The sequence below is a fragment of the Oryzias latipes genome, chromosome 10, assembly GCF_053564925.1.
Source record: "Oryzias latipes strain Hd-rR chromosome 10, Olatipes_Hd-rR_3.1".
Taxonomy (NCBI): domain Eukaryota; kingdom Metazoa; phylum Chordata; class Actinopteri; order Beloniformes; family Adrianichthyidae; genus Oryzias; species Oryzias latipes.
Window position 1 is genome coordinate 20,466,397 of NC_136246.1, and position 25,892 is coordinate 20,492,288.

Below are 25,892 nucleotides of genomic sequence, written 5' to 3' on the forward strand. Positions count from 1 at the left end.
TATTCTTTTCTCATCCATCTGAAGTTATTTTGGCCTGCTGATCTAAACCTGTGCTTGGGGGGAGAAAAAACAACAAAATTGTTTAGTGCAATTTGTGGCTCTTTGCAGTTAATGCCAGGATGGGGGGGGGGGGGGGGGGTATAGGCGCTGAAATTGCTTCCACATGCACAAAATGAGGAGTGCTGAAAAAACACACAATCTCCTCAAATATTTCTGTCTGGTTTAAATATCTTATTGTAAAAAAAAATGGGATGAAACTGACTTTTCAGCAAGACGTCATTTTTTAAGATGATAAATCCTGAAAATCTTGAGTCATTCAATTCTAAAAACATCTGATTTTGGGCAAAATGTTAGTTTTATTTTCTGAATGGAGAGTAGTTGTTTGCTTGAAACAGACTTGCTTCATCTATAGCTACTGGAATGTTCCATTTGACTCAAATGCATTTGCAGAAGTTTGAAAGGAAAACAGATTTACATACAGTTGAACCTCTTCATGCTTGAATTTATTTCCAATTATATAAGAAATGTTCTTTTGTGGGTTTATATATATTTTTTTATCCATTCAAGCGGAAGCTAAATTAAGTCTTGGATTATATTGTACATTCCAAATAATGGCCAAACAGTTAAAATGTGTCACTCTAGTCTGATGTTTAGATGATTATGGTCTAGAAATAAGGATAATTGGACTGTATTTGGAAGGAAAATAGCATAAATATACTCACTTAACCCTTGTGCTATCCTAGGCACTTTAACATTGGGAGTTGGGTCATCTAGACCCACTAGACAGTGCTCTGAACCTTTTTTCTTCAATGATCTGTGATCTTCACTGGTATCTATGGATTGCATGAAATCTTTCCACCTTTATCCACCTTTGTCATGGTAGGGAGAACACGTCAATGTAAGGGTGGGGTCAGCTAAGATCCACAAGGGTTAAATATGTAAAACATTTTTTTTTTTCATTTCAAACTAATAGGATAAGGCATTAGCATCATTAACAGAAGTATAACAATAATTGACGAGAAGCAAATTTTAGAAAAAAGGGCTTCGGATGAAGTTTAACAACCAATCCCATTCAAGACTCTTTATTCAATTCAGTCCAACTTAAGTGTTTACAAAGTATCTTTACAGAATTACAAGAAATAAAAATTGAAAGTCAATTATGGTCAAAAGAAAAAATAATAAAAATTAATATTAGTCATTCATGAATGAATGAAAGATGAAAAATACACAGCAAATTTTAACCATAAACATTTGACAGGGCAAAATTTCCAATTACCAGAGCAGAATACCTAAAAGTGTTTATAGCCAATTCAATATTTTTCATATAAGGACAGGACATAACTTGAGTAAATCCTAACAAATTGTTCTGTGATAATGGCATTTTTTTCATATATATATATATATATATATATATATATATATATATATATATATATATATATATATATATATATATATATATAAGGAAAAAACTGGTTTTATTGTATTTTTTTTCCCAGCATGGGAGCAGGAATTGGTGCTGAGTTTGGGATGTTGTGGGTCAATCTTTGGCTGATCCACTGGACAGATTTAGTGCTTTGACAAAAGCTGAGAACAAATGAAGCCACGCATCCAAAATGGGCTGCAAATTGACTTAGAACTCCCTCTGCTGCCATGGAAACATGTCGTTTTTTGTTGCAGCGCTGTAGATTCGCAGATGCGTTCTACATGCTTTGAAACGGGATGAGCTGGGAGGGTGTGGAGCTGGAGGAACCAAGAAAGGTGCAGCATAAATGACCTTTGTGTTTTTTTTCCCCCATTACCTTTGACAAAATCAGGAGTCCACAGCCACACAAGTGAATGCAAAAACAAGGTGAACGCTGGTTTATGTTATGTGGAATATGGCTGCAGTGGATGGAATATCCTACATTAATACAAGTTAAAGTCACCGCAGCTCAGATTCCAATAACTTTTTTTCCTCATTAAAATGTGATCTACACAAGAAAATTTCAGCAAATAGGTCAAAGAATTGAACCCTGATGGAGGCTGACATGGAGGTGATGGACGGCCGTGTTGCATAAGCATGTGTCAAAGCTTCTGTGGGTGTGTGTTTAGCGTGAGGCCCAGGATGTGAGCGGTGCTTTATTGGATCCACACACTCACTTCAAACACACTCTGGGTCCCGTCTGCTGCTTGATTCCCACGCGTTGGGGCATGCGTAACCTCTGTCAGCATCCCTGCTGCGCCGCCAGAGGATTTTGTTGTTGTTTAGCGCTAGAAGACGGAGAGCGGGGCCTCCGCGGCTCCGGGAACACACAGCCAAGCCAGTAAAATATGAGCACTGGTTCCCATAAGTCAGTAAATCCACTTAATGGCTCTGTTAAATGCGTCACTCTGCTCTGGCAACTTCTATGGATTTTATTGCAAAATATCTTTTTTTTTGTGTGTTTAGAAGAGTTTTTCTTGTCTCGAGTGCATCACCTTAATTCTGTCTATTTTTTTTAGTTGTTGTATTTATTGTTTCTAATACTGAATATGATTTGATGATTTTTCTATTGAAAAAAGGAGAAATTGAAAGGCTCGCCATCCAAACTCCTTCACAAAACCAAATAAACACCTCTTCCTTTTTCATGAAGGCGACTGAAACAAAATTTGGGTTTTTAGTTTATGAAATTTCTAAAACAAGAGCAAAAAATTAAACAAAATAAGATTTGTCTTTTTAAATTATTTTTACACAAATGCTTTAAATTGTGGGGAAATTAGAGAAATTAAACTTTAACCTCTTGACTTTGATTTTATTCATTTCAACCATTAAAAAAAATTCTGTATAAAAAAATTGTGTAAAAGTTCTGTCAAACCTGTTTTAGATATCAATTAATACGTTGATTCGATTATTAAAAAATTTACAAATCTTTAGAAAATAATGCAATTCTCAGTGTAATAACTCACAATCATGAATAGACTTTTTTTTTTGCAGTAGTGTACACAAACAGGTCGCCTTATATTTATAAGATATGATTATTAATTAAAGTCAAGTAGAGAAAAAGGAGTGGAACGAAGCAAACTTATCCCACCTCCACTTATTTTCCAGTCAGTAGTAACCCAAAGCTAGCTGAACTTTCTGTTTTTTGACTAAACTGGATGCCTTTCTATTTGGAAAATATTTTCTTTTTCTGGATAAACTGTTCCAGTTTTCAATAATACTATCTTTCATCGTGGAATTATGATTTTTAACAGCAGATTCTCTGCAGCTTTGAGATGTTCTCTGCTTTTTCAGGAACTCTCGTTTGGTTTTCTTTTAAGTTTCATCTAAGAAATACTTTGTATTGCTGGATAACTTTGCAGGCTGCTCTGTGGTGTAGTGGTTAGCACTGAGAGAGAGAAGGCCCGGGTTCGAATCCTGGCTGAGACTTTTATGTGTGGAGTTTGGATGTTCTCCCTGAGCATGCACGGGTTTTCTCTGGGCACTGCGGCTTCCTCCCACAGTCCAAAAACTTGTTTTATAGAATAGTTGGTGACTCAATTGTCCGTAAAGTGTACATGTGTGTGTGGTTGTGTGGCCCTGCAACAGATTAGTGTAACCTACCTTTGACCAACAGTAACTTGGTTGGCTTCAGAAACCTAGTAACCCAAAGGAAGGTGATTTTAAAAATGGATGGATTGATGGATGACTTGTCATTGGCATAAAGCTGATCTGGGAGCAAATTTAAGATGACTTTTCAAGCTAACAAGGTTTTTCTTTATACACTGATGCACCTCAGCAATGTTGCATGATTGTGAAGCATTAAAACCGAACCACACCATTATGCTCCCACCACTGTGCTTCTCTGTGCAGACTCACTTTGGGTTAAAAAAGAACAAATTTGTCCTGTGTTGAAACAGCTTTAAAGCTCACAAGACCAAATAACTAAATTCCAAAGCTCTTCTCATCTGGCTGTTATTGTAAGAAAACACTAAGAGCCAAAAGGACGAGGAGCCCCCACACAAGAATCCAGATAAATATCACAGCCAGAAAAGGGGATTCCTCGTAATGTTTCTCGTTAGTTTTACCTTCAAAAGTGTCAAAAAAAATCTTCTAATTTAGTTTTGATTCCTACTACTGATGCCACAAAAAGCTTATCTTAAGTTTGAAGAAACTTGATTTCAATGCCAGCAGTCCTTACTCTGTAATTTGTTTGATCAGATGAATACGTATGAAAAAAAGACTCTTCCGTGTCTTTAAGACTTGAATTGTTGGATTGATTTAAAGCAGTTCTATTAAATCCCCTCAGTTTCTTCAATCATTCTCCTAAGGTGTAGTTTTATTTGCACCGATTCATTCCAAAGTGTTTTTCCATCTCAGATGTCTGTAAGGCGTCACAAGAGAGCATCAACAAACACGACCTCTTTGAGTCCTGATGGGAGCCCTCGGACACACTGGGACGTGTGCGGTACTAAATGCCACGCTTGTGCAACATGGACCACATGACAAATTAGCCTCCAGACAAACGACCTGGTCCACTTGGAGGGATTGCGCCACCAACCCCAAAGCTGCGGGCTAAATATTTGTCTTGGGTTGTCTTTGGAATGACTCAAATATTATTCCATCCACCAAACGACTGCGATGCTGCATCTCTGTCAGACAGCACCATCTCCGGTTTCCAACACATCACACTTCAGCTACTTGATCTCAGGCGATTCTTTTTTTGTTTGAGGGTTAATTATGGTGTTTTTTTTCATGGCATCAACAAACCTAAAAAGGCAAACAATGAGCTGATTGAATGTTTAGTATTACATGTGTGGTCTGATGATGCGTATTTCACTTTGGGGCGTGTTTACATGCACATTAGTGTCCTGGCTTTGGGTCTTATTCTGGTTTGGATCACTTTTAGGACACTGTGTTTACACTGAACACGGGAAATTCTTGTGGGCTTGGTGTCCCGGTTTCCAGGCTATGGATCACGTGAGGGAAGCTGATGCGTCTGCCACAGCAGTAGGGTAACCCCAACCATGACGGGGTGTGTGTGCAAGAGTCAATCTGATGGTTTCTTAAAAGTTCACAGGATGATTATTCTGTGTTCTAATTAAAATCATCTGCAGGAAACGCAATGTTCATGAGTTCTAAATTACCTCTTATTTCTTAGAAATTGGCCCCAACCGCAGTGTTTAGTTCTATTTAACCCTTGTCCTATCCTAGGCACTTTAACATTGGGAGTTGGGTCATCTAGACCCACTAGACAGTGCTCTGAACCTTTTTTCTTCAATGATTTGTGATCTTCACTGGTGTCCATGGATTGCATGAAATCTTTCCACCTTTATCCACCTTTGTCATGGTAGGGAGAACACGTCAATGTTAGGGTGGGGTCATAGGATAGCACAAGGGTTTAAATGTTACTAGACACCCAGTAAATGGTTGTAAGTTAGTCTTATAAACATATAAACATTGCTGCTTTTGTGATGTTAATTTAATTATCTTTAAAATTTGATTATAGTTCATTTTAGACATCTTTTAAGAACCTATTCATTCATCATCATTCATCTTCTAAACCCATTTTATCCCTTTCGGGGTCACGCTGCTGCCGGAGCCTATCCCAGCCACTTGTTAGGCAAAGGCGGGGGGACACCCCGGACTGGTTGCCAATCTGTCCTCATGATGGAGGACATATGTATAGAAAACTAAACTTAAAATAGCATTTCTGAGGTTTTCTTTATTCCAATCATTGTGAATCAGGAGCAGACAAAAAAATGCAGTTAGAAGCAGGGTCTAGCAGTGATGTAGGAGCTACAATCGGCAGGCCACAATCCGTGCTCTGCTCGATTCAGATGCATCCACTTGCAGATGACTAGATCCATTTATGTCAGCAACGCTGAGGGGAAGGGGGGGACAGGGTTGCACCATGGCAACAGTCCTGCCTACAACTTAAAGGTAAATTTCAAATCAAACTCCTGCCGCTCTGCAGAAACTATGTCACAGGCTGCAGGTCTTTTTCTTTTATTTTGGCTAAAAACGGCATCATTATTATTAAAAGACCACTGGGACAGACAATAAATTAGTTAGATTGTGTGCTTTGCTCAGATAATCTGTCTGACAGTAAGCCTGTTAAAAGACGGCCTGCACAAATGTGGGACGATCAGCTGCTGCTTGAATCCAGTGAGCAAACAGGATATTCTTTTTAAATAACAAGTAGTATTTAAGAATACTGTGAAACAAAATATCTTCTTTCAACCTTTAAAAAGTTTTTTACTAATACAAATTACTACATATCTGTTTTGGTTCTGGGTTTTAACCTTTCTAGCTGCTTTGAATGACGATGTTGGATTCAACTTTCAGAAACATAATGCATCACTTGAAGTGTTTTTTTTTTAACACTTTGACGCCTGAATTTGTTTCCAGCTCTGAAAAAATGTAGATGACACATTATGGTTATTTTGGAGCCAAATTGTTTGATGAAAATTTGCATCAAATGGTGTCAATGGATTAAATTAGCATCTTTAAACAAATAATTTAAAGATGTGCGTCTTGCACGTCTGCTCCTATATCCTGTCCTCCTAATCCCTCGTGAGTTCAGGCAATTGTAGCAAAGTGGAGCGGCACTCACTCCCTGTGTGCTTATGTGTGTCACAGCAATCCAAGCAGACGCCCACTCCCACCAGATGAGCCTTCGTGTGTCCGAATGTCTGCTGGCATAACCGTCAGTGTGACTGGAGGTGATTTTGATGCACAGATCGCACTAACACGTGTGCATGATGAGCTCACTGTCATCAATCAGCCGACAGTAGCGAGGAAATCTGGGTTTTCCCACAATCTCCTTTCATCAACCGCAAAAAAAAAGACAAATCTGTGCAGGAGTTTAAACAAATGACAAATGAGAATACGGTTAAAATTAAAAACCCTAAAAAATGCTTTCTTCTTTTTTAAATATGTGGAAAAATGTTGTTTATGTGTGACTCAATCTTTTTCCTCCCGTTTTTCCCCACAAATAGACCAACAGAAATGAGATCAGAGGAGTTGGAAAAAATGCAGAAACACACGGAGAGTGGATGTAACTGCTTAACTGTTTCTGACTGTGGGACATGTAAATCCAAATTGTTACCGGATCCACGACTAACCCTTTCTCCTCGATTGCTTGTGACTCCTGGCATTCATGGGGGGGGGGGTTGTACAGTGGCGCTGAAACATCTGAAGGCGTTTGGGTCTGATGTGGTGCAGATCTGACTGTGTCCATGGTTGTGGGTCTGAAATGATCACTCCTGCTGGCTGCTGCTTTGCTCTCTCACAAACTAAAAAAAAAAAAAAAGAATCTTTGACACAAATTCTGCCCGACTCACAGATGTGTACAAACGGCTTCATTTAGTTTTTATTTTGCTCTTTCATGAGCTTGGTTGGCCATGTGTGTACCAGCTGTCCCTTTTTTGAGCACACACATTTACCCCAGTTCCTCACTGAGACCAGAACCAGAATTAAAACCCAAGAAAACCACTTATAATCCTTTAATTTCCTTCTTACTCTAATTACAGTTGCTGCCAAATGATCCCGTCTGAACTGTTTTTGCTCTTTCTATGTTTCTGCTCTCAGGTTCAACGTCTGACAACGTGGAGAGAAAAGCAAAACCCACCATGCCAATGTGGTGTTGATTACTAACAGCAATGAGTCCAAAAGATAGACGGAGGAATATAGACGGGACGGTGGAGGAGGGCCTTTCCATACAAGGAGAAAAAAAATGGAAGGGGAGGAGAAAGCAAAAGAAAGAGAGGGAGAGCAAGGTAACATGAGGAGAATCAGGGAGGAGAGAAATTTGGAAAGCGACATAGTGGGGTAGAAGAGGAGTAAAGGCTGATAAGGCTGCAGTGGTCGAAGTGAGACCGGAGGGGAAGAGGGGGAGCTGTATCCTCCTCGAGCTACTGCTTCTCTGTCACCGGCTGAGTGATCCTACAAGGTGAGGAGAGCACACGCTTCATTCGTTCAATGTTCTTTCAAAATTTCTGCTGGGCTTTTGCTCCAATCAATATTTCTTTTAAAATGTTTAAATAACAATGCTGAGTTTTTGTCAGATGCAGACATTAAAGATGCAAAAGATACTTCCGGTTACATGCAAAACATCCTGTTTTCTACAGGATCAAGCATCTAAAATGTTTGACAGAATCATTTTCTGCAAAAAGAGGATCAAAAATAAAAGTTTGAAGCTGTTTGAATCTGTGCCTTAGACTAATTTTTAAACTCCTTTAGAGTAACGTTGTGATCTCAAGGAATCATCCTCTGATTGGTGAGTTTACGGTGGAAACCTGGATCACCTCATTGTGGATGTTTCCTGACCATCTACATTCACACACACTGCCTTTTCTGCCGCCTGCATTTGACTGTAAATGAACTCTGAGCAAGCCTGATAAAAAAAAAAAAGAAGCAGAAGGATGAATGGATGCATTTTTTTTTCTTGGCAAAAAAAACTCTCCAAACTCATAAAAGTAAAAGGCAAAAATGGAAAATTACCTTCCCACATTTTCCTTGTTAAAAAGAAAAATATGAGTAAACCTCCTGCTGGTTACACAAATCTGTCTTTGCATGCACACCTGAAAGCCTTTGCGTTTGAGCTGGGATGAATTTGTATTTTCTCAGCATGTGGCGGCTGTAAAAGCGCAGCCAAGTGCCCAAAGGGCGGCGGGCTTTATGTTTGGCTCTAGTCCACATTCCCGTGTTTTATTGAGTTTCCAGCCTGTCAAAAAAAACAAACAAACAAAAAAAATTAACCTTTGTGAACTCCATATGAGGGGATAGGATTTTGCCACGCAGTGGTTTCATGAATCCCTCTGTAGGTTGTTGCATGGATGCACCTCTGAATCTGGGAGTTTGCTGATAAAACACAGTTAACAGGACCCATTTCAATGGTTGCAAAGCTTTATTGACCAAAGTTTAAGTGGAGGAGAAGAAAAGAGATCCCATTTGTGTCTGCTTCTAACTTTAAACCATTTTTCTGGTTTCAGGCAACTTTTAAAATGTCTTTATTAGATCACGACTGCAAAAGATATTGACCCTCCTAAATCATCTCCGTTCAGATCAATGCAGTGGTAAAACGGCCATATTTTCATTTTCTGTGATCATCTCACAGGGCGTCCTGCAAAGTTTAGGTAACTTTTTGGATTTTTATGGCGCACTCAAGCCTTCAAACCTGGAGCTGCAAAGTTGGTGATCAGGTAGCTGAGCTTCTAGATCAAAGCTTAGCTCTTTCAGTCTCCGAACTCAAAGGTATTTTTATAGTTTCGCCTGTTAAACTGTACACCAGTTAATATGGAGACGGGAAAATTGATGAAACACTTTGCAATGAATTAGACTGCCTTCATAAAGTTTTGCAGCTATATTGGCAGAGTAACTCTATCTGACCCCTGAAAATAGACCTCAGGGACAATATGCAGCAGGACATGGGTGTTATGTGTGTTGACAGGGTGTGTACATGTGCGTGTCTGTGTGCCGGGGGATTCGCCCAGATTTAACTGTCTGCATTCTGAAGCTGCTTTGGTTATAGTTTAGACGAGAGAAGCAGCTCCGTGTCTTACTTGTAAAAAGGGGCGATTTTATGTTTTATGTTTTATGTTTATGCCTTTATTTTGAAAAAATACAAAAAGTATTTTGTCATCCTGGTGCCTTTAGCCTCGAAAATTTTATGTGAATGAGTTTACATTGCCTCAGACCACCACCAGAGGATCTTTTGACTTTATTTCATCCTTATTTTGATCTCAAATCTCTTAAATAAAGAATTGACCAAATATGACACATTTTTTAGTAATAGACACTCCCTGCTCTTTTGTCCACCTCCTAACTGGAGTGATTGTGATTAAACATGAAGTTTGTGAGCTCCGCAAAGCAGATGGAGCGCATCCATCCTCATGGGTGTCATCTGGTTTGTTTTGTTTTAGGGCGACTCCTGGAACTGACATTCTGGATGAATACGAAGCACTTTGCCCCTGGTCAGAGACAGGGTGTGCGTCAAAATATCCTCAACCTGAATAATAAGGAGGGTGTTTTATGTCGAAGGGTCAACGGGTTCAGGAAGCTTTATTCTTTGATGCACTTTGTTGTGATAGAGATTTCTGGATTGACTTTTATTTTGGTGATTTGCAAAAGAGCGGTGACTTTAAAAGATGCTGCAAGAAAGAGTGAGCGTCCAGGGTTTATGTCCCAAACCAAGCTGATCGAGGAGTAACGCCACTCTTCCCTTCGTTTCAGATGATGTCATCGGAGCGGCAGACCTGCGGTTGGTGGCGGCAGCTGCTCATTGTTCTCGTGAAGCTTTGCCTGGCTTTCGCGGGGCCTTTGCGACCACTCAACGGGACAGAATGCACAGCCAAGAGTCCTGCTTCTTACATTCTAGTCTTTACAGGTCACTGGAGCCCCCAGTCCTTCCCAAAGCAGTATCCACTGTTCCGGCCCCCAGCGCAGTGGTCCAAACTCATAGGTGAGAAGGTCCACCGAGGACAAAGAGAAAATGTGCATCGGACAGCCAACTCTACTTAAGAAGATCTTTGAAGTTCTGAGGTTTCTCCAAATCCCCACACAAACTGGACAAACTGGGTGTTTTTTTCAGGGACATGCAACTGAAAGAAAATCAGAATCTAAATGTTTCAGCTCAGCCACATTTGGATTTTTCTCCAGTTCTTCGATCAGGGCTACAACCCTTCCCTCGTTTCCGCTGGTTTACCACAGTGTTGGCAGCAAAGGCTGTCGCAGTGGTTTCAGGGCGACGGGGGTTGGGGGTGGGTGATGATAGCTAGGGTGTGATGGAGTCAGAAACTCAGAAACAGGAGCAACCTCTTCTCTCCCGGGTTCCTGTTATCGGTTTTCCTCTCCAACCTGTAGACGGCAGATTTTTATATGTGCTCAATATTGACTTGATGAGTGGTCGATCAAAAGTTCTGAGCAGACGATGAGGAATCATCTGAATTTCTTTGTAAGCGTAAAAAAAAAATCTAGGTTTGTTCTCTGAGTGGGGGCATCACTGCAGCATTGTATTGATGGTAGAAAAACACATGACCAATTTAGAAAGGGTAAGTCTGAAGAGCTGGTGGGGCTCAAATGTGAGGTGCTATCAAGTTTCAAGACTTAAATGCAAGAAGGAAATGAGTTTGGGTGGAAATGCAATTAAGTGCACAAGTGGCAGAGGTTTTTGGGGAGGGAAACCCGATAGGGTGCAAAGTGTGCTGGGCAGTTTGAACGCGTGTGGCACATTCACACACATGCCAAGAGCGTTGGAGTCTCAAAGGAATGGTTGTGTGGGTGCGTGCTCTGGAAGCATTTGTCAGCGTGTTTTTGGCCAACCTGTTGGGCCCTCAAACCACCAGCCCTGGCCAGTGCATTGGTTTCAACATGAAGGACTGGCTTAAAGCTGGGCCTGGATTTTGAACTGATTTCATGGACAGTAAAAGGCTCTGTAGTTCTAAACAATGCCAAAAATAAGTATCAATACTGCTTTTAAAAATAGATAAAATAGTTGTCCACCATTTGGCTGCCTGACCTTCCTCCTGGCAGCTTCATTGTGGTCTCAGCAGTCATAGAGGGGGAATATGACCTTGCAATAATACGTTCATATGGACAATTCCTTCAGAATTATCCGTTAAGTGCAGGAAGGAGGAAACAGCCCCAGAAATACGCAGGCCCTGTGGTGGAAATGATCTCAGCGTCTGGCTGAGGCTCTGTGGTGCTTCATTGACATTGACATGCATTCCTGTGAATAAGCATCTCACCCTGGTCCCCCTTTTCTCCTCGATTTCTTGTCTTTTCTTCAGCGGTCAGCCACAATCACCATTTCAGGCTATGGGAGGAGGGCGCTGCAGCCAGTCTAGGGGTGCAGAAGTTTGCCGAACTCGGGTTGACAGTGGAGCTGATGAAGGCGGGCAAAGAGGCCAGGAAGAAACGCACGGTCGGCGCCATGCAGCGAACGGCGGGCATTCCCAACGGCATCGGGCACAGCTCCACAGAGGTGCACATGCAGCCGCGGAGCTCGCTGGTAAGCACAGAAAAAGATCAATAAAAAGGCCAAACTCCTACACAAAAACACACACTTGGTCAGATGCAACAAGTTGCACAAACCATCTGTTTGACCCAGGTGACCCCATAACATCATCCATCCGCTTCAACCAAACATATCACCACCTATTTCCACTAAATCCAGTCAGACTATGTTTAGCCCAGCAGCCACAAACGCCCACATCCATCCTGCTCGGTCTGCTCTCCGTCTGCTCGCCGCCTGTGCCTCTGAACTCTGAGCTCACAAAGCAGGGCTTGAACCCAAGAGGCCTGAAGCCACCAAACTCAGTGACGCATCATGACTGAACTGAAGAGAGCCGTGCTCTGTCCAAGGAACATCTTTCTCTGTCTGAGCTGCACATACGTCACAGATGCACTGCTTTTATGACCCGTTTATGAACCTGTTTACAGTTTTTGAACTTAAGCATTACTTGCTTACAGAACCAGTTCAGTAATTTTTTTAGTACTATAAAAAATGTTCAGAATGAGTGATATTTTGTCTTTTTAGGTTAGAATGGGTGTTTGTAACCTGAGGCTCCAGAGCCACATGCTGCTCTTTTATCCCTCCATTGTGGCTCTTTGGCTTTGAAGAACAATGTTAATGATTTGAATAGACAATGGGTTTGTTAGTTACATTTTGTCATTTAAGTTAATTTTTTTTAAATGAGATGAACTTATAACAGAAAATTAACTATTTTTTTAACCATTCCTGAAATTATAGCAAATTGAGAGACCTTTACCAGTCCTCCAAAATGCTTTTTCATAATTTCTGAAGAGACAGCAGCTGATGTATTCATAGACATTGTTCTGGTTTTAGTTTAAGCTGCTGTTATTTTGACTCACCCAACATAAATAACTTCTGATTCTCCAAAATAAGAGGCTTTACGGTAGTTTTACACAAACAGCAGCACCACCAAAAATGTATTTGGCGGAGCAGGGAGCTTGTGAAATGCCCAGCATATGGTCTACGCCACGAATAAGCTCTTTTGTTAATGACATGTTTTCGTCTGCTCCTGATTTACAACTATTTGGTTAAAGTAATACTCAGAAATGCAATTTTAAGCTCAACTTTGTTGAAATAAATGTCAGAAAAATCATCAGAAAAATGCCACAAGAACATGTTAAAAACACAATTTTCATCAAAGTGGGTCTTAAAGGTGAATAATATACTTAACTGTCTTCAATATTTGTAAAAAGCTGTAGTGTGAAGCTTTATGTTTAGCATGAACATGCTGCACAAGGTCATTTCTCATGATTTTAAAAGCACATTTCCCACAAATCAGCACTCCGATAACAGAATTGTTTTATTTGTAAAATTAAAAAAGGTCTCCATTCAATGAATTAAAAAAATAGATAAAAGGTCATCCTGACTGTTGAAGCCCCTTGCAAGCTGAAGTTTAACACAGACTGCAGGATACCTCAGCTGCTGCAACTGAAGTCTGGGAGCAAAGGTCATGGCAGGAATCCCTTTTTGTGGGGTGGGCTAAATTTGTGGCGAGGATTTAAACAAAGACAAGGGATTTGAGTTATGGTGTGGAGAAAAAACAAAAAAAAAGCATTCTGAGAGTTATGGCACTGCCTGTATTTGCCCAGCCCAGGCTTGCTGATGAATGAGGGGAAAAAGCTTGATATTTGCTGGAGCTTTTAGAAAATTGGTGCACGCCTGACTGAAAGTCTGGTGACCTACATTTGTTTTTTTGGCTCTTTCTCTGCCTGAACCTGAGAGCCCTTTAAAATCAACACAACCCCCTGTCAGAGGGCACCCTCTGTGCGTTAAAAGTTACGATCAGGTTGTCCTGCAGCTATATGATATACGTGTCTGCCCTGAACAAGTCTGTGTCTCTTGCTAGCTCAGCGAGGAAAACAAAAGCACAGCAGTTGTTTGCTCATGCTGACAGAGAATCCCTTCCCTGCTTGACCTGTGCTGGTTTCTCTCTGTTTCTTCTTCAGTGTCCCACATTTGTTTAAAGCTCTCATCTGTTTTCATTTGTTAACAACAAAATCCTCGGTGCAAAATCCCCCCCAAAAATTCCAAACGCATATGATTTGTATCTACATATTCATGAGCATCATCTCGTTGTTTGTTTTGTAACTTGAAACAGACGGGTCATACCAAAGCCATGAGGTTGCAGAGCACGAGAAAGCAGGCAGGGAGCTGCAGCAGGTTGCATATACTGTCTGCTCGTTTTCTCTCCGACAGAGCAGAACGCTTGCAGTGATGAAGACAAAGTGAGAGCGACCTTTTGGAAGCTCCGAGGAACCATCTGCACCAGAGACGTTCTGGTCTATATATCACCAGCACGCATCAGCTCAGTAATGAGCAGTGCATACATTCATTTGTCTCATGAAAATGTTGCTAATTTCTTAGCATGGGAGCACAACAAAATGCTGAACACGTGTTGGTTTGTCAGGGTTTCAGCAGCAGCAGCATCCAGAGTGGAATGCATTTGATCGGATGCACTTCACTAGTCATGATTGAGCACCTCAGTAAGGGCAGATGTTTTGGCAGTTTGCACAAATTACAAAGGAGGGAATAAATTATTTAGGAGAAGTGGTTTTGGCCCGCCATTTGTCAGTAGAGGGAATTTAATTCCACTCGACTGGATTGGGAGTCCAACATTTCACAGACAGACGAATTGTTCAGAATGTCAGTCTGACGGGTCAGAGGGTTTGTTCAAAGGTCAAGCTGTGCCTTCAAAGAGCAGGATGAACATCTTTTACTTAATTCATCCTAGCATATTTACAATAAAAAGTGTAAAGCATGGTAGTGACGGCATAATGGTTTGGGCTTGCTCTACAGCTAAACAGCAGTAATACGAGTCATTCATGAAATTTGGCTAAAATAAAAACCTGATAACGATTTAAAGAAAACCTATAAATTACTATTAGGTAATAAACAAAGGGAGCTGAGGCACAAACATCAATGACAAATACTTTAATGTAAATTCCTAAATAATAATAAAAATGTCGTGTTAGAGATAACCCCTAAAAGAAGGCTTGACAAACTGTTGAACCCACGGCGTAATTACTTCACCTTTCAGTGTTTCTGTATTTCAGCTTGAATTACTGCTAATAAATGCTCATATGGAGATACGTTCTGTACTGATGTTTGTCTGAAGTTTAGGAATTGGCTAAAGTCAGGTGAGATGCCATTTTATCCTTGAGTTCAGGAGAAGGTGAGCATGTGGGCAGATTTAAAAACATTCAAGAAAGAGACAGGAGAGACATTTAAAAAAAAAAGTGTGATAGACCTCTAATAGCTTTCTTTTTGCTCTTTTTCAGACCTTAAAGTCCACTCTGATCATCTTTAGATCTAGTGTAAAAAGGTTCCCAGTGGACTTTTAGTCATGATTAAACTGTTTTTAGCCAAATCAAAAAACCTGTCGTTTTCCAGGACATGGTTTCTGCAGAACAGCAGGATTTCATTAGAAATTCACCTCTGAGTTGTGGGCTGGACCGCAGGACCGCAGACACGAAATAGGCCCCTCCGCACTTCTTATCATCTATTAATTTACACTCTTTCCTGCTATCTTACAGCCCCAACCTAACATTAGCAGTGCAACAAAAAGCAAGTGAGCATTTTGGAGCTGTACAGTTTTGAGTCAGATGCCAGCTCAGACAAGGAAAATTAAGATGTACATGGATCTATTTGTCTGCAAGTAGATGCATCAGAATGGACAGGAGCAGAGTTTTTTCGTCACAACTACAAGCTTTTTCCAACTGCATTTTTTTCATCTGCTCCTGATTCACAACAGTTTCACTAAAGAAATATTCAGAAATGCAATTTCAAGTTTAGTTTCTCTATAAATGTCCTTCATCATAGGAAAAATGCCACAAGAACATGTTAAAAATACCAAAAACGCCATTTCGATCCAAAGTGGGTCTTGAAAACTGATCTTTTGGGACTTTTAGACACAGTAGACTTTCTTTGGATGATTTTCTCCTGCGCTTTGTCCAACTCCAGACTGCACTTCATGATCAATAACCCACATTCCCCTCTCCTAAAGACTCAGCTGGTGTTCTTTAGACTGAGTTACGAGATGCTTTTGTATGTGCTGTAGTCTGGTTATCTGCTGACTCTCTGGCCACTTCCTCTGTGAGGTCACCATCTCCTGAAAACATTTCATCTCACACACTGAGTAACAGGAGATGGCAGACAGATTGAAAGAACCCATATAGGCCCTTCAACCAATGGGTAATAGATTAAACGTCCAAGAGGGTTTTTTAATTTAGACCAGGTTATGGCTGTTTTAAAACAATCACTGAGAGGCGGGGATGTCTTAGGTCATGAGCTTTTTTAGCTTTTGCGGTTTGGGTGAGTTCATCATTGATTTGTTGTGCAGAGTTTTTCCTCACCAGGTTAATGTTTTAACGCTCATAGGACTCCTTTTGTCACATTAGTCATGAACTAATAAAGAAATGTCTGAAACTGTTAAAGCAAGCTCATATTGAGCTACTTTTGTGTTTCCCAGTTTTGACTTCGAGTTTTTTTTTTATTCTTTCCGTTATAATTGCATCTTGTCAACACATTCTCAAATGATATTATTATTAGAACAAAATTACTGTATCTCTGGTTTTACAGATCAGGGCACAGTCGAAAACTATCTGGTGCATCACGTGCAGAAGTTAAACGTTTTTTGGGGGCACATTTGGTACAAACTACTTGTAGGAATTGGTTTATGTCTCTCTCAAAGTTGTTGATGATTTGTGGCTCACTGTTTCTTCAAACTCCAGCCCATTGAGGTTTGCGGGCATGTGCATGGCTCTGTTGAAGTCCTGCCATGGCATTCCAAACAGTTTGAAGTCTGGGTTCTAAGCAGGCCATTGTAAAACTTGAATTATTTTCTTTTCTGTGGCGGGCTGTTGTAGACGTGCTGGTGTGCTTCACACCGTTGACCCAGTTTCAGCAAAGCTCTAGCTACAGGACAAACGGGCTCAAAGTGCACTGATAAATACTTTGGTGACAGTTTCAGATGCATCCATGTTCAACAGGACCATCCACACATCCAACCATCCATTTTCTGAATCTACTTAGAGTCCTCCTCCGATCATCTTTTGAACTACTGTAAAAGCATTCCCAGGGGTCTTTTAATTATGATTATGCCGTTTTTAGACTAAATATGAACGACCTTGGGAGAATTTCATATTCATCCATTTGTGCGAGCTTCCACCTGTGAGCTCCGTTAGGGGTTAGTTTTATACCAGAGGTTTTCGATGAAGATCTTGTTTTTATTATATCTGAATGGAGCCTTATGCCAAACTAAAATCTGGAAAATAAAGCTTTTTCTACTGTTACAGTTGTCTGACTGAAAAAAGAACATGTGTAGTTTTCAAGGATATGCATTGGGGCAAAAAAGGATTTAGTTAGCCACTGATGGTCCAGGTCAAAGATTTTTTTATGGTGTCCTTAGACAGCTCTTTGAACCTGGCCATAGTAGACATTGGAGTGTGACTGTTTGAGGTTGTAGGTATCTTTTATATAGAGAACGAGTTCAAACAGATGCCATTAATACAGGTATAGAGTGGAGGACAGAGGATCATCTTACAGAAGAAGTGACAGGTATGTCTGTGAGAGCCAGAAATCTGGCTTAATTGCAGGTGACCAAATAATAAATAATTTTCCACCATGATTTGCAAATAAATTCTTGAAGAATCCAACAATGGATTTTCAGTATTTTTTCTCATTTTGTCTCTTATAGTTGAGGTATACCTAGTGGGAGAACTTTCACAATTGCCCCTCTGTAGTATCTGCATAGAAGCAGTAAGGCAAGGCAAGGCAAGTTTATTTGTATAGCACAATTCGTACACAAAGTAATTCAAGGTGCTTCACAAAACAGAAAAATGCATTAAAATCACAATACATCATAGAAATAATCAACATAAAATTTACTTTAAAAGAAAAGAAAAAAAAAAGATTTAAAAAGAAAGGAAGGAAAGAAAAGTGCAGATAGGACCTTTCAGTCATATACACGGCTAAACAGAAATGTTTTAAGTCTAGATTTGAACATGAACACAGAAGAGGCCTGTCTTACGCCTTCAGGGAGGCTGTTCCAGATTTTAGCTGCAGAATATTGAAACGCTGATTCCCCTTGTTTAGTTCTGACTCTGGGAATCAACAGGAGGCCGGCCCCTGAGGTCCTCAGAGTACGAGATGGTTCATATGGCACTAACATGTCAGAGATGTACTTTGGTGCTCGGCCATGGAGAGACTTGTACACAAGCAGAGCTGCTTTGAAGTCTATTCTTTGAGGTACAGGGAGCCAGTGCAAAGACCTGAGCACAGGACTAATGTGATCATACTTCCTGGTTTTGGTCAGGACTCGAGCAGCAGCATTCTGGATGTACTGAAGCTGTTTTACAGCTCGTTTGGAGAGGCCGGTGAGCAGGCCGTTACAGTAGTCTAACCTACTGGAGACAAATGCATGAATAAGTATCTCCAGGTCTCGCTTTGAGATTATGTTTTTGATTTTGGCAATGTTTTTCAGGTGGTAAAATGCCGCTGATGTTACTGACTTGATATGGCTGTTAAAGTTCAGGTCAGAGTCCATGATTACCCCTAGATTTCTGACTTGATTTGAGGGTTTAAGAGACAGAGAATGAAGGTAGCTGCTGACAATTTCTCTTTGTTTCTGTGGGCCAAAAACAATAACTTCGGTCTTGTCTGAGTTTAGCTGGAGAAAGTTGTTCTGCATCCACGCACTGATCTGTTGGAGGCAGTGGCTGAGTGAATCCACCGGCCCATATTCACCTGTTGTCAGTGACACATAGATCTGAGTATCATCTGCATAGTTGTGATAAGAAATGTTATTACTGCGTATTAACTGCCCTAGTGGCAGCATGTAGAGGTTGAACAGAAGGGGTCCCAGGATCGATCCCTGGGGCACACCACAATTCAAGCCCATGTAGTCTGAGACACAACTCCCAATTTCAACAAAATATTTCCTGTCTTCCAGATAAGACTTGAGCCAACTTAGGGCAGATCCAGAGATGCCAACCCAGTCTTGGAGTCTGTGCAAAAGGATCCCATGATCAACAGTATCAAGTAGTTCATCAGAAATTTCCGTCTGAGTTGTGGACGGGACTGTTGGCGAGGAGCAACCCCGCTCCTCTTCCCCTCCCCATTACTGAGAGCTTTCTGTTTACAAGCTCTCCTGCTAGCTTACAGCCCCTTACAATCTCAACCTAACAGTACAGGTACAACAAAAATGGTGAGCAGTATTGGAGCTATCCAGACGTATAGTTTTGAGCCAAAAACCAGCTCAGAAGAGGAAAAGGAAGACCTACATGGATCTGTTTGACTGCAAGTTGGTGCATCAGAATGGAGCAGAGCAGGGAGCTTATGGCTTCTATGTCGCAACAACAACTTTTTCCAAGGTCATTTTTTTCGTTTGCTCCTGGTTTACAACAAAATGTCAGAAAATGCAATTTCAAGCCTAATTTTCTTAATATATGTCCTCCATCATGTGAAAAATGTCACAATACCATGTTAAAAACACAATTTTCATTGGGTCTTCAATCTCTGTCAGGGTCACAGGGTTGCTGGAGCCTATCCTCAGCTACTGCTGAGTGTTTCCAGTCTATCAAAGGGCTTCACTGTAAACTACCACAGTCATTTTTCTGCTAAATGATTCCCAATGTAAAGCTGTCCATCACCATATTCGACAGAATTGATGACATTTTTGTGCCGAAAACACAGCTTCATGCCCTGAAGTCGACCCCTCAGGTCTGCTCTCTTCCTGAAGTTTGATGAGCCCTTTGTCCAAGCAACCACTCAAAGCAATTAATACTTTGCTGAATTTTTCCAAGTGTGTTGTCATAACCCCTCACATTTGGCACATTGACAGATGTCCGACATGGATGATGTTTCTTTGGATCGTTCCTCAAGCTCTGCACGCTTTAACCTTGGCATGAACTTCCAACAACTGGGAACTGTCCTGGAATAACTTCCATCCATGACTACATTTTCTAACCACAGAAAAATTGTCTTGAACCCATTTGTAGCTGCTCATGCAACCCCTCCTGTGTTTTTAAGCATCATTAGGACGGTAGCGCACGTCTTTCCTTTTTTGGCACGGTTTCATGTGATTATGTGTGTGTGAGCATTACTGCCATTTAACCTCTTAACACAGTGTAGCTTCATCGATTTTTTTCAAAGATAATTTTTAATGGAGGGGTTTAAAAACTGCTTCTGAAACCTCTTAGACTGTGTTTTTAGTAAGCACAAAGGGAATTCGGACACAACCTATGTCTTCATTTCTTTCACATTTTTTGAAAATGGGGAGCGATGAGATTGGATTCTGTTGACAAAATACCTTTTTTTTGGTCATATTTGAAAAAGACAAATATTGAAATGAAATGAGTTTTGTTCTTCTTCTACATTCTTAATATTTAAAATCATTTATACCTGCTATAATTTGTGTCAGCACGGTCATTTCAACAGCTTCTCCATCTCATTTTTCGAATTAACCCTTGTGCTATCCTAGGCACTTTAACATTGGGAGTTGGGTCATCTAGACCCAATAGACAGTGCTCTGAACCTTTTTTCTTCAATGATTTGTGATCTTCACTGGTGTCCATGGATTACATGAAATCTTTCCACCTTTATCCACCTTTGTCATGGTTGGGATAACACATCAATGTATGGGTGGGGTCATCTAAGATAGCACAAGGGCTAAAAAGCTTAATTTCTTCTGAAAACTGAGGCTCTGCTTCTCTGTGATCAACAGTTGTCCCTGATGGTGAAGATGATCCCCAGTCCTGACTGGTTTGTTGGTGTGAACAGTCTGAACCTATGCGAGGGTAACCACTGGAAACAGGAAGTGACGGTCAACCTCCAGCCTTACGATGCGGGGACCAACAGCGGGTTCACTTTTTCCTCCCCCAAATTCCCCACCAGCCCGCCAGAAAACATCTCAAAGGTACAAGATGGTCATCTGCTTCTTCTCTAGGTTGTTTTATGAAGACAAAGGGTGAACTTTTTTCTATTCTTAAAATAAATACCCAGTATGGCAGGAGGACGGACTTCTTCACTGTCTCTTAGTAAATAATTGCTTGGCAGAACTTGTGTCTGACCTGAAGTGATTTGACTAAGAAGGGCCTCACTTACATAACCAGCCATCCATCCTTTCCACTTATGTGTTTCAGAGTAAGCCTAATGTGTTTTTTTTTTGTGTGTGTGTAAGAATCTGCTGGTTCTTCTGACAAATCTTTCTTCTCTGGTTTGCTCAGATCACATCTCAGGTGCCAAACCATCCGGCCAACTCCTTCTACTACCCTCGCCTAAAGGAGCTTCCGGCCATAGCCAGCATAAAAATCACCCGGCAGCACCGATCAGCCAACCGCCAAACCGTGCTGTCTAACCACATTCTGCCAAACTCCATCAGTCCTCGTCGTTTCTCGGGTAAGGTCACGGGGAACACTTTATTGTTGGTTCAACTTTTACTTAAAATGTTTCAAATATTAGAAGGTGTTGTTGGCGGGGATTACAGAGCTGAGCAGTAAAAAAAAAAAAAAAACACAAACAGTATCCTGGTGCAGTTTTTATAAAGTCCTTAAAGACCCACTCTGATGCTTTTGCTGTTCTTGTGGCATTTTTCTCATGACATACGGGATAAAAGGAAAACTTTGCTGAGAATTCTATTTCTGAAGATTTCTTTCTTAAAATCTTAGTGAATTCAGAGCAGACGCAGAAGAAGCAACAGTCGGGGGGGGGTCGCAAGATCTCTGGTCCGCCCTGCAGAAACTATGTCCTTTAAACCACACAGACTTTTTGATTTGGGCCAAAAACGGCATAATCATATTTCAAAGACACTGTTGGACCACTTTTAAAATAGATCAAAGGATGATAAGAGACTGCCTTTAAGATGGATTTTACTTGCTTAGTGCAACAAGAGAGTTCACCAAAAAGCAAAAAATCCAAGGAAATGGTAAATGGTGTATACTTGTATAGCGCTTTACTACCTTCCTTGAAGGCCCAAAGTGCTTTACAGTCACAGCCCCATTAACCCATACACATTGACACACTGATGGTGGCTCCCCTGCTGAACACTGGCGCCAACCTACAACCACCAGCGGTAATCTGGGGATCTGGGAACTTTGACAAAATGGGTGGGCAAGGCGGGAACCGAACCACCAATCTTCCGATCAGAGGTTGACTGCCCTACCTTTGCACCACGGCCACCCCTTGAAACGAACTCCTGTGCAGACCAAACGTGCTCTGGTGTCCTGTAACATCGAAGAAAATTTAAGTATTTGAATAAAATTGTTACAAAAGAGTGTTGAATGGGTATTAACAGTTCTAATCGCTTGTATCTCAACACAGAGACACCTCTAGACTGTGAAGTCTCTCTTTGGTCCTCCTGGGGTCTGTGTCTGGGTCCCTGCTCCAGGGGCGGCATTCGCCACCGCACACGCTACATCCTCCTGCGACCAGCCAATGCCGGGAGTCCCTGCCCTGAACTGGAAGAGCAGGCTGAATGCGTCCCATACAGCTGTATGAAGAATCGTCAGTAACCCACGAAACAGCAGGAGCACCAACGAAGCCCTGCTCAATGCTCTGACTTTGTTGTTCTCTGCTGGAGCAGAGGCCTGTTTCACTGTTGCTACAGGAAGCTGTCAAAGGTTCAAACCTGCAGCGTTGATGGTCAAACTGTGGGTGTCCTTCATTGACAGAAAGGACAAAATAAAGATGGTCTTCGATGATATTCAGGGTATTGGTAATAGTTTCAATGTTTTGTGGAATAACAAAATTATTATAAAGATTAGAGAATGTCCAAAATGTAAAGAAAGCAGAATGCTTTCAGCTCTGTTCTAGGCTGAACATTTAGAGAATGAATGAAAAAATCTAGCAAAAGTTTCAATCAGAACTTTTCAGTTCTTTCGTCAAGATTTGCTCACGATTGACAGTTTTCATTCAAAATGTAGGCCAATACTGGCTGAGGCTCATGGTAAAATCTTACATACGAAAGGCACGCATGCGCACACATAACTGCACATAGAAGTCCTTGCACATATTGCATACAATTGCAGGCAGACAAGTGTTGGGTTACACAGATAACCTAAAAACATGTGGCTTGTGAAGCTCTTTCAATAAAACCTGACCACTAAATCAACATACCGGAAATGGGGACAACCTATTTTAGAACAGAATATAGTGAAAAACAAATCATAATTGAGAATTGATATCTTTTGATGTTTTGTTGAAGAATTTTTGTACATACTGTAAAGTGTATTTAATCCTGTATTACTCCTGAATAAACATGGAGCTGTTTTTCAACTAGAAAACATAAATGCAGCATTTTCATTATAACATTTTTGAATAAAGATCAGACTTTAATGATGAAAAAAAACTGAATTTAATAAATCCAATAAAATAAGTAGAACCCAGATGTATTATTATATGTATGAACTTGGACATACAGTTCTGTCTTTACAACCAAATACACTGAACACAATAAGCATTTACAGACACATGTCTGAATCCATAAATAATATGAAATAGTTGTAGTGCATCATTAAAAGTCACAAAAACATTTATTTAGATATATAAATGGTAAACATTTAATATATAATGCATGTCTTTACCACTGTTTTTGTTCTGGCTGAGCCCTCCTAAGAATGATTGGCTCAAGACTTTTTCATGTAAACAGTATTTAAAGGCAATGCACAGGCCTTGCAATAGCTGTGATTTTAGTGAAATATCACCAACTAGTGGTCATAGTTGGTAAATCATCAAACTCGCCTTGTAATGAATAGAAAAAGAAACGTCATTGTATAATAAATTATACTGTAGTTACTAAACACATTTTTAACAGGTTTTCCATCTACAGCTATTTGTTTATTTGTGTTTAGATCAAATTTAAATAATAAAAATGTAATGTAAAAAGTCCTGCAATTATTAGTATTTATTTGTATACAATTAAAGTAAGCAAATAAATATAAGCGGATGAGTAATAAATAATTAGAAATACTAATGTTTTATTATTTTTACATTTTTTACATTTTACATTTTACAGCCATCACTTCGTGCATTGTGAGAACTTGATGAGCGTGTCCGGCCGCTAGATGTCGCTGTTTCATTATGTGATCCCTCTCCGCAGTGCTGCCAGTCTACGAGGAGGAGTGCGTTTGATTGTTGCAGGGCTCAATGGCGGACAGAGCAGGATAGTCGTGTTGATACCGAGGACAAAAACGTTTCGACTGGGTGAATTCTTTGCGTGGGCTCGGTCCCCCGCTTGCCCCCGGGTAAAACGGCCGAACGATCTTCTTTGTGCATGAACATTTGACACAAAGCCGACGCAGGTTTTTTGCTTTTGTACTCACCTTAGCTGTCTTGAGTTCCTATCCCAAACGGAGAAGTTAAAACTGCTCATGGTAGCTCGTTAGAGGGAGCTAGCCTATTTTTTTCCCTAGCCAACCATGGGGGAGTCGCTCGAATTGATCGGGAAGCGTCTGCTTTTGCTCCTTGACGACGGCAGGTCCGCGAATGTGTCCGAGCCGGAGCAGGCTGCATGGGCCCGGGACTGGCTCCGTGGAACGGTTCGAGCTGTTAGCTTAATCGGCCTTAACGCCTCGGAGGTTGGCGGAGAAGAAGCGACAACAACAACCACTTCTGCAGGGCTGACGGTCAGTATTTACATACAAGCGAAGCTTAGTATTACATATCCGAAGGCTCGCTAACATTCTCTAATGTATCATTTTAAACTTTTGTTTTGCTATACTTTAACATGAATCCACTAGTTTATTGCGACAAGTGCTGCTAGACGTGTTATCGTGTACATTAGCGGCTACATGTTTTCGCTAGCTATCAGCTGCCGTCATACGGGAAAACAAAACTCGAGGCCGGGGATTTTCAGGCCTTTGCTTTGTTCTCTTTTTACCTGTGTGACATGTACATTAACAGCATCCCCCATAATATTTGTCAATCAATTTCACACACCACCTAGATGATTATTCTTGCCCTATTATAATTTATGATTGATTTAGATAAAATGGCAGGAGGTTAGTAAGTGGCTGGTTTCGCCCTAAACCAACGACATACTAGTCCTGGGTTAGGCCTTTGGGTTCTTGAAGGGAGATGACCAAATGGCTCGCTTTTCTGGTGGGTCCAAATTACTAAACTGTTGCTCCAGGTGGGATATAATACCACAAAATATATCAGGAATATCACCATTTAATGAAAGCCTCCTTTGTAATGCTTTAGTAATGCCTGACCTACATAATAGCTGCAAGTTCACCCTAAGTTACCATCAACCCTTTTTTTAAGTGTAAATGTTTAGGGGGGATTTGTGTTAATCTAAAACTACCTTTAAACATAGAAGGACTGGTTTTAGTATAGTTTACTGTAGAATAAACAAACTAAAGTGGTTAGATTTTATAATATCATTATCAATGAAACTGTTTACTTGAATCTGTTGAAAGATTAGCTCTAATTCAACTTTTTTTTTAAGTATTTCCATGTTATTGTTCTAAAGCAGCACTATTTAAAGCCCCACTCCAATCATCTTTTAATCTTTTGATTTTTTTTGTAGTATTCCCAGTGGTCTTTTTAATATGATTCTGCTGTTTATAGCCAAAATCTGAAAACCTGTAGCATTTTCTGGGACATAGGTTTTGTAGAGCAACTGTAGTTTACAGTGTTCCCCCGCTTTTTTGCGTTTCAATATTCGCGGTTTCTCGTATTCAGATTTTGTTTTTTTTTATCACTTGCCTCCTCTGGTTCATCACAAAAAGATAATTAAAACGCTTGGATGAGACTTTTGCGTCTAAAGGAGGTGCTGCCGGGGAGCGGCGATGAAGAGGACACCAGCTTTTTTTATTACTGGCTTATGAGAATCATTTCACAGCTATTTCCACCGGTTCCTAAATTCCTGCGATAACCGAAGTTTGTGCTCCTTCACGGAGAAATGACATCAGTGGA

General features: G+C 40.6%; 2 protein-coding genes across 3 annotated transcripts in view; both read left to right on the top strand.

Annotated features, from left to right (window-relative positions):
• Positions 1-7,741: 7,741 nt before the first annotated feature.
• On the top strand, positions 7,742-23,263 carry spon2a (spondin 2a, extracellular matrix protein). Its single transcript, XM_004073327.5, has 6 exons — positions 7,742-7,895; positions 10,178-10,406; positions 11,734-11,954; positions 20,701-20,892; positions 21,203-21,374; positions 22,296-23,263. Exons 2-6 carry the CDS (start codon positions 10,178-10,180, stop codon positions 22,484-22,486), a joined length of 1,005 nt encoding a protein of 334 aa, XP_004073375.1. The 5' UTR covers positions 7,742-7,895; the 3' UTR covers positions 22,487-23,263.
• Positions 23,264-24,064: 801 nt separating this feature from the next.
• kdm3b (lysine (K)-specific demethylase 3B) overlaps positions 24,065-25,892 on the top strand; it is a 33,750-nt gene continuing 31,922 nt past the window's right edge. For both annotated transcript variants that reach the window (XM_011480268.4, XM_004073483.5), the window contains exon 1: positions 24,065-24,598. In XM_011480268.4, coding sequence (XP_011478570.1) covers positions 24,392-24,598 — 207 coding nt within the window. In that variant the 5' untranslated portion in view covers positions 24,065-24,391. The remainder of the gene's footprint in view (positions 24,599-25,892) is intronic.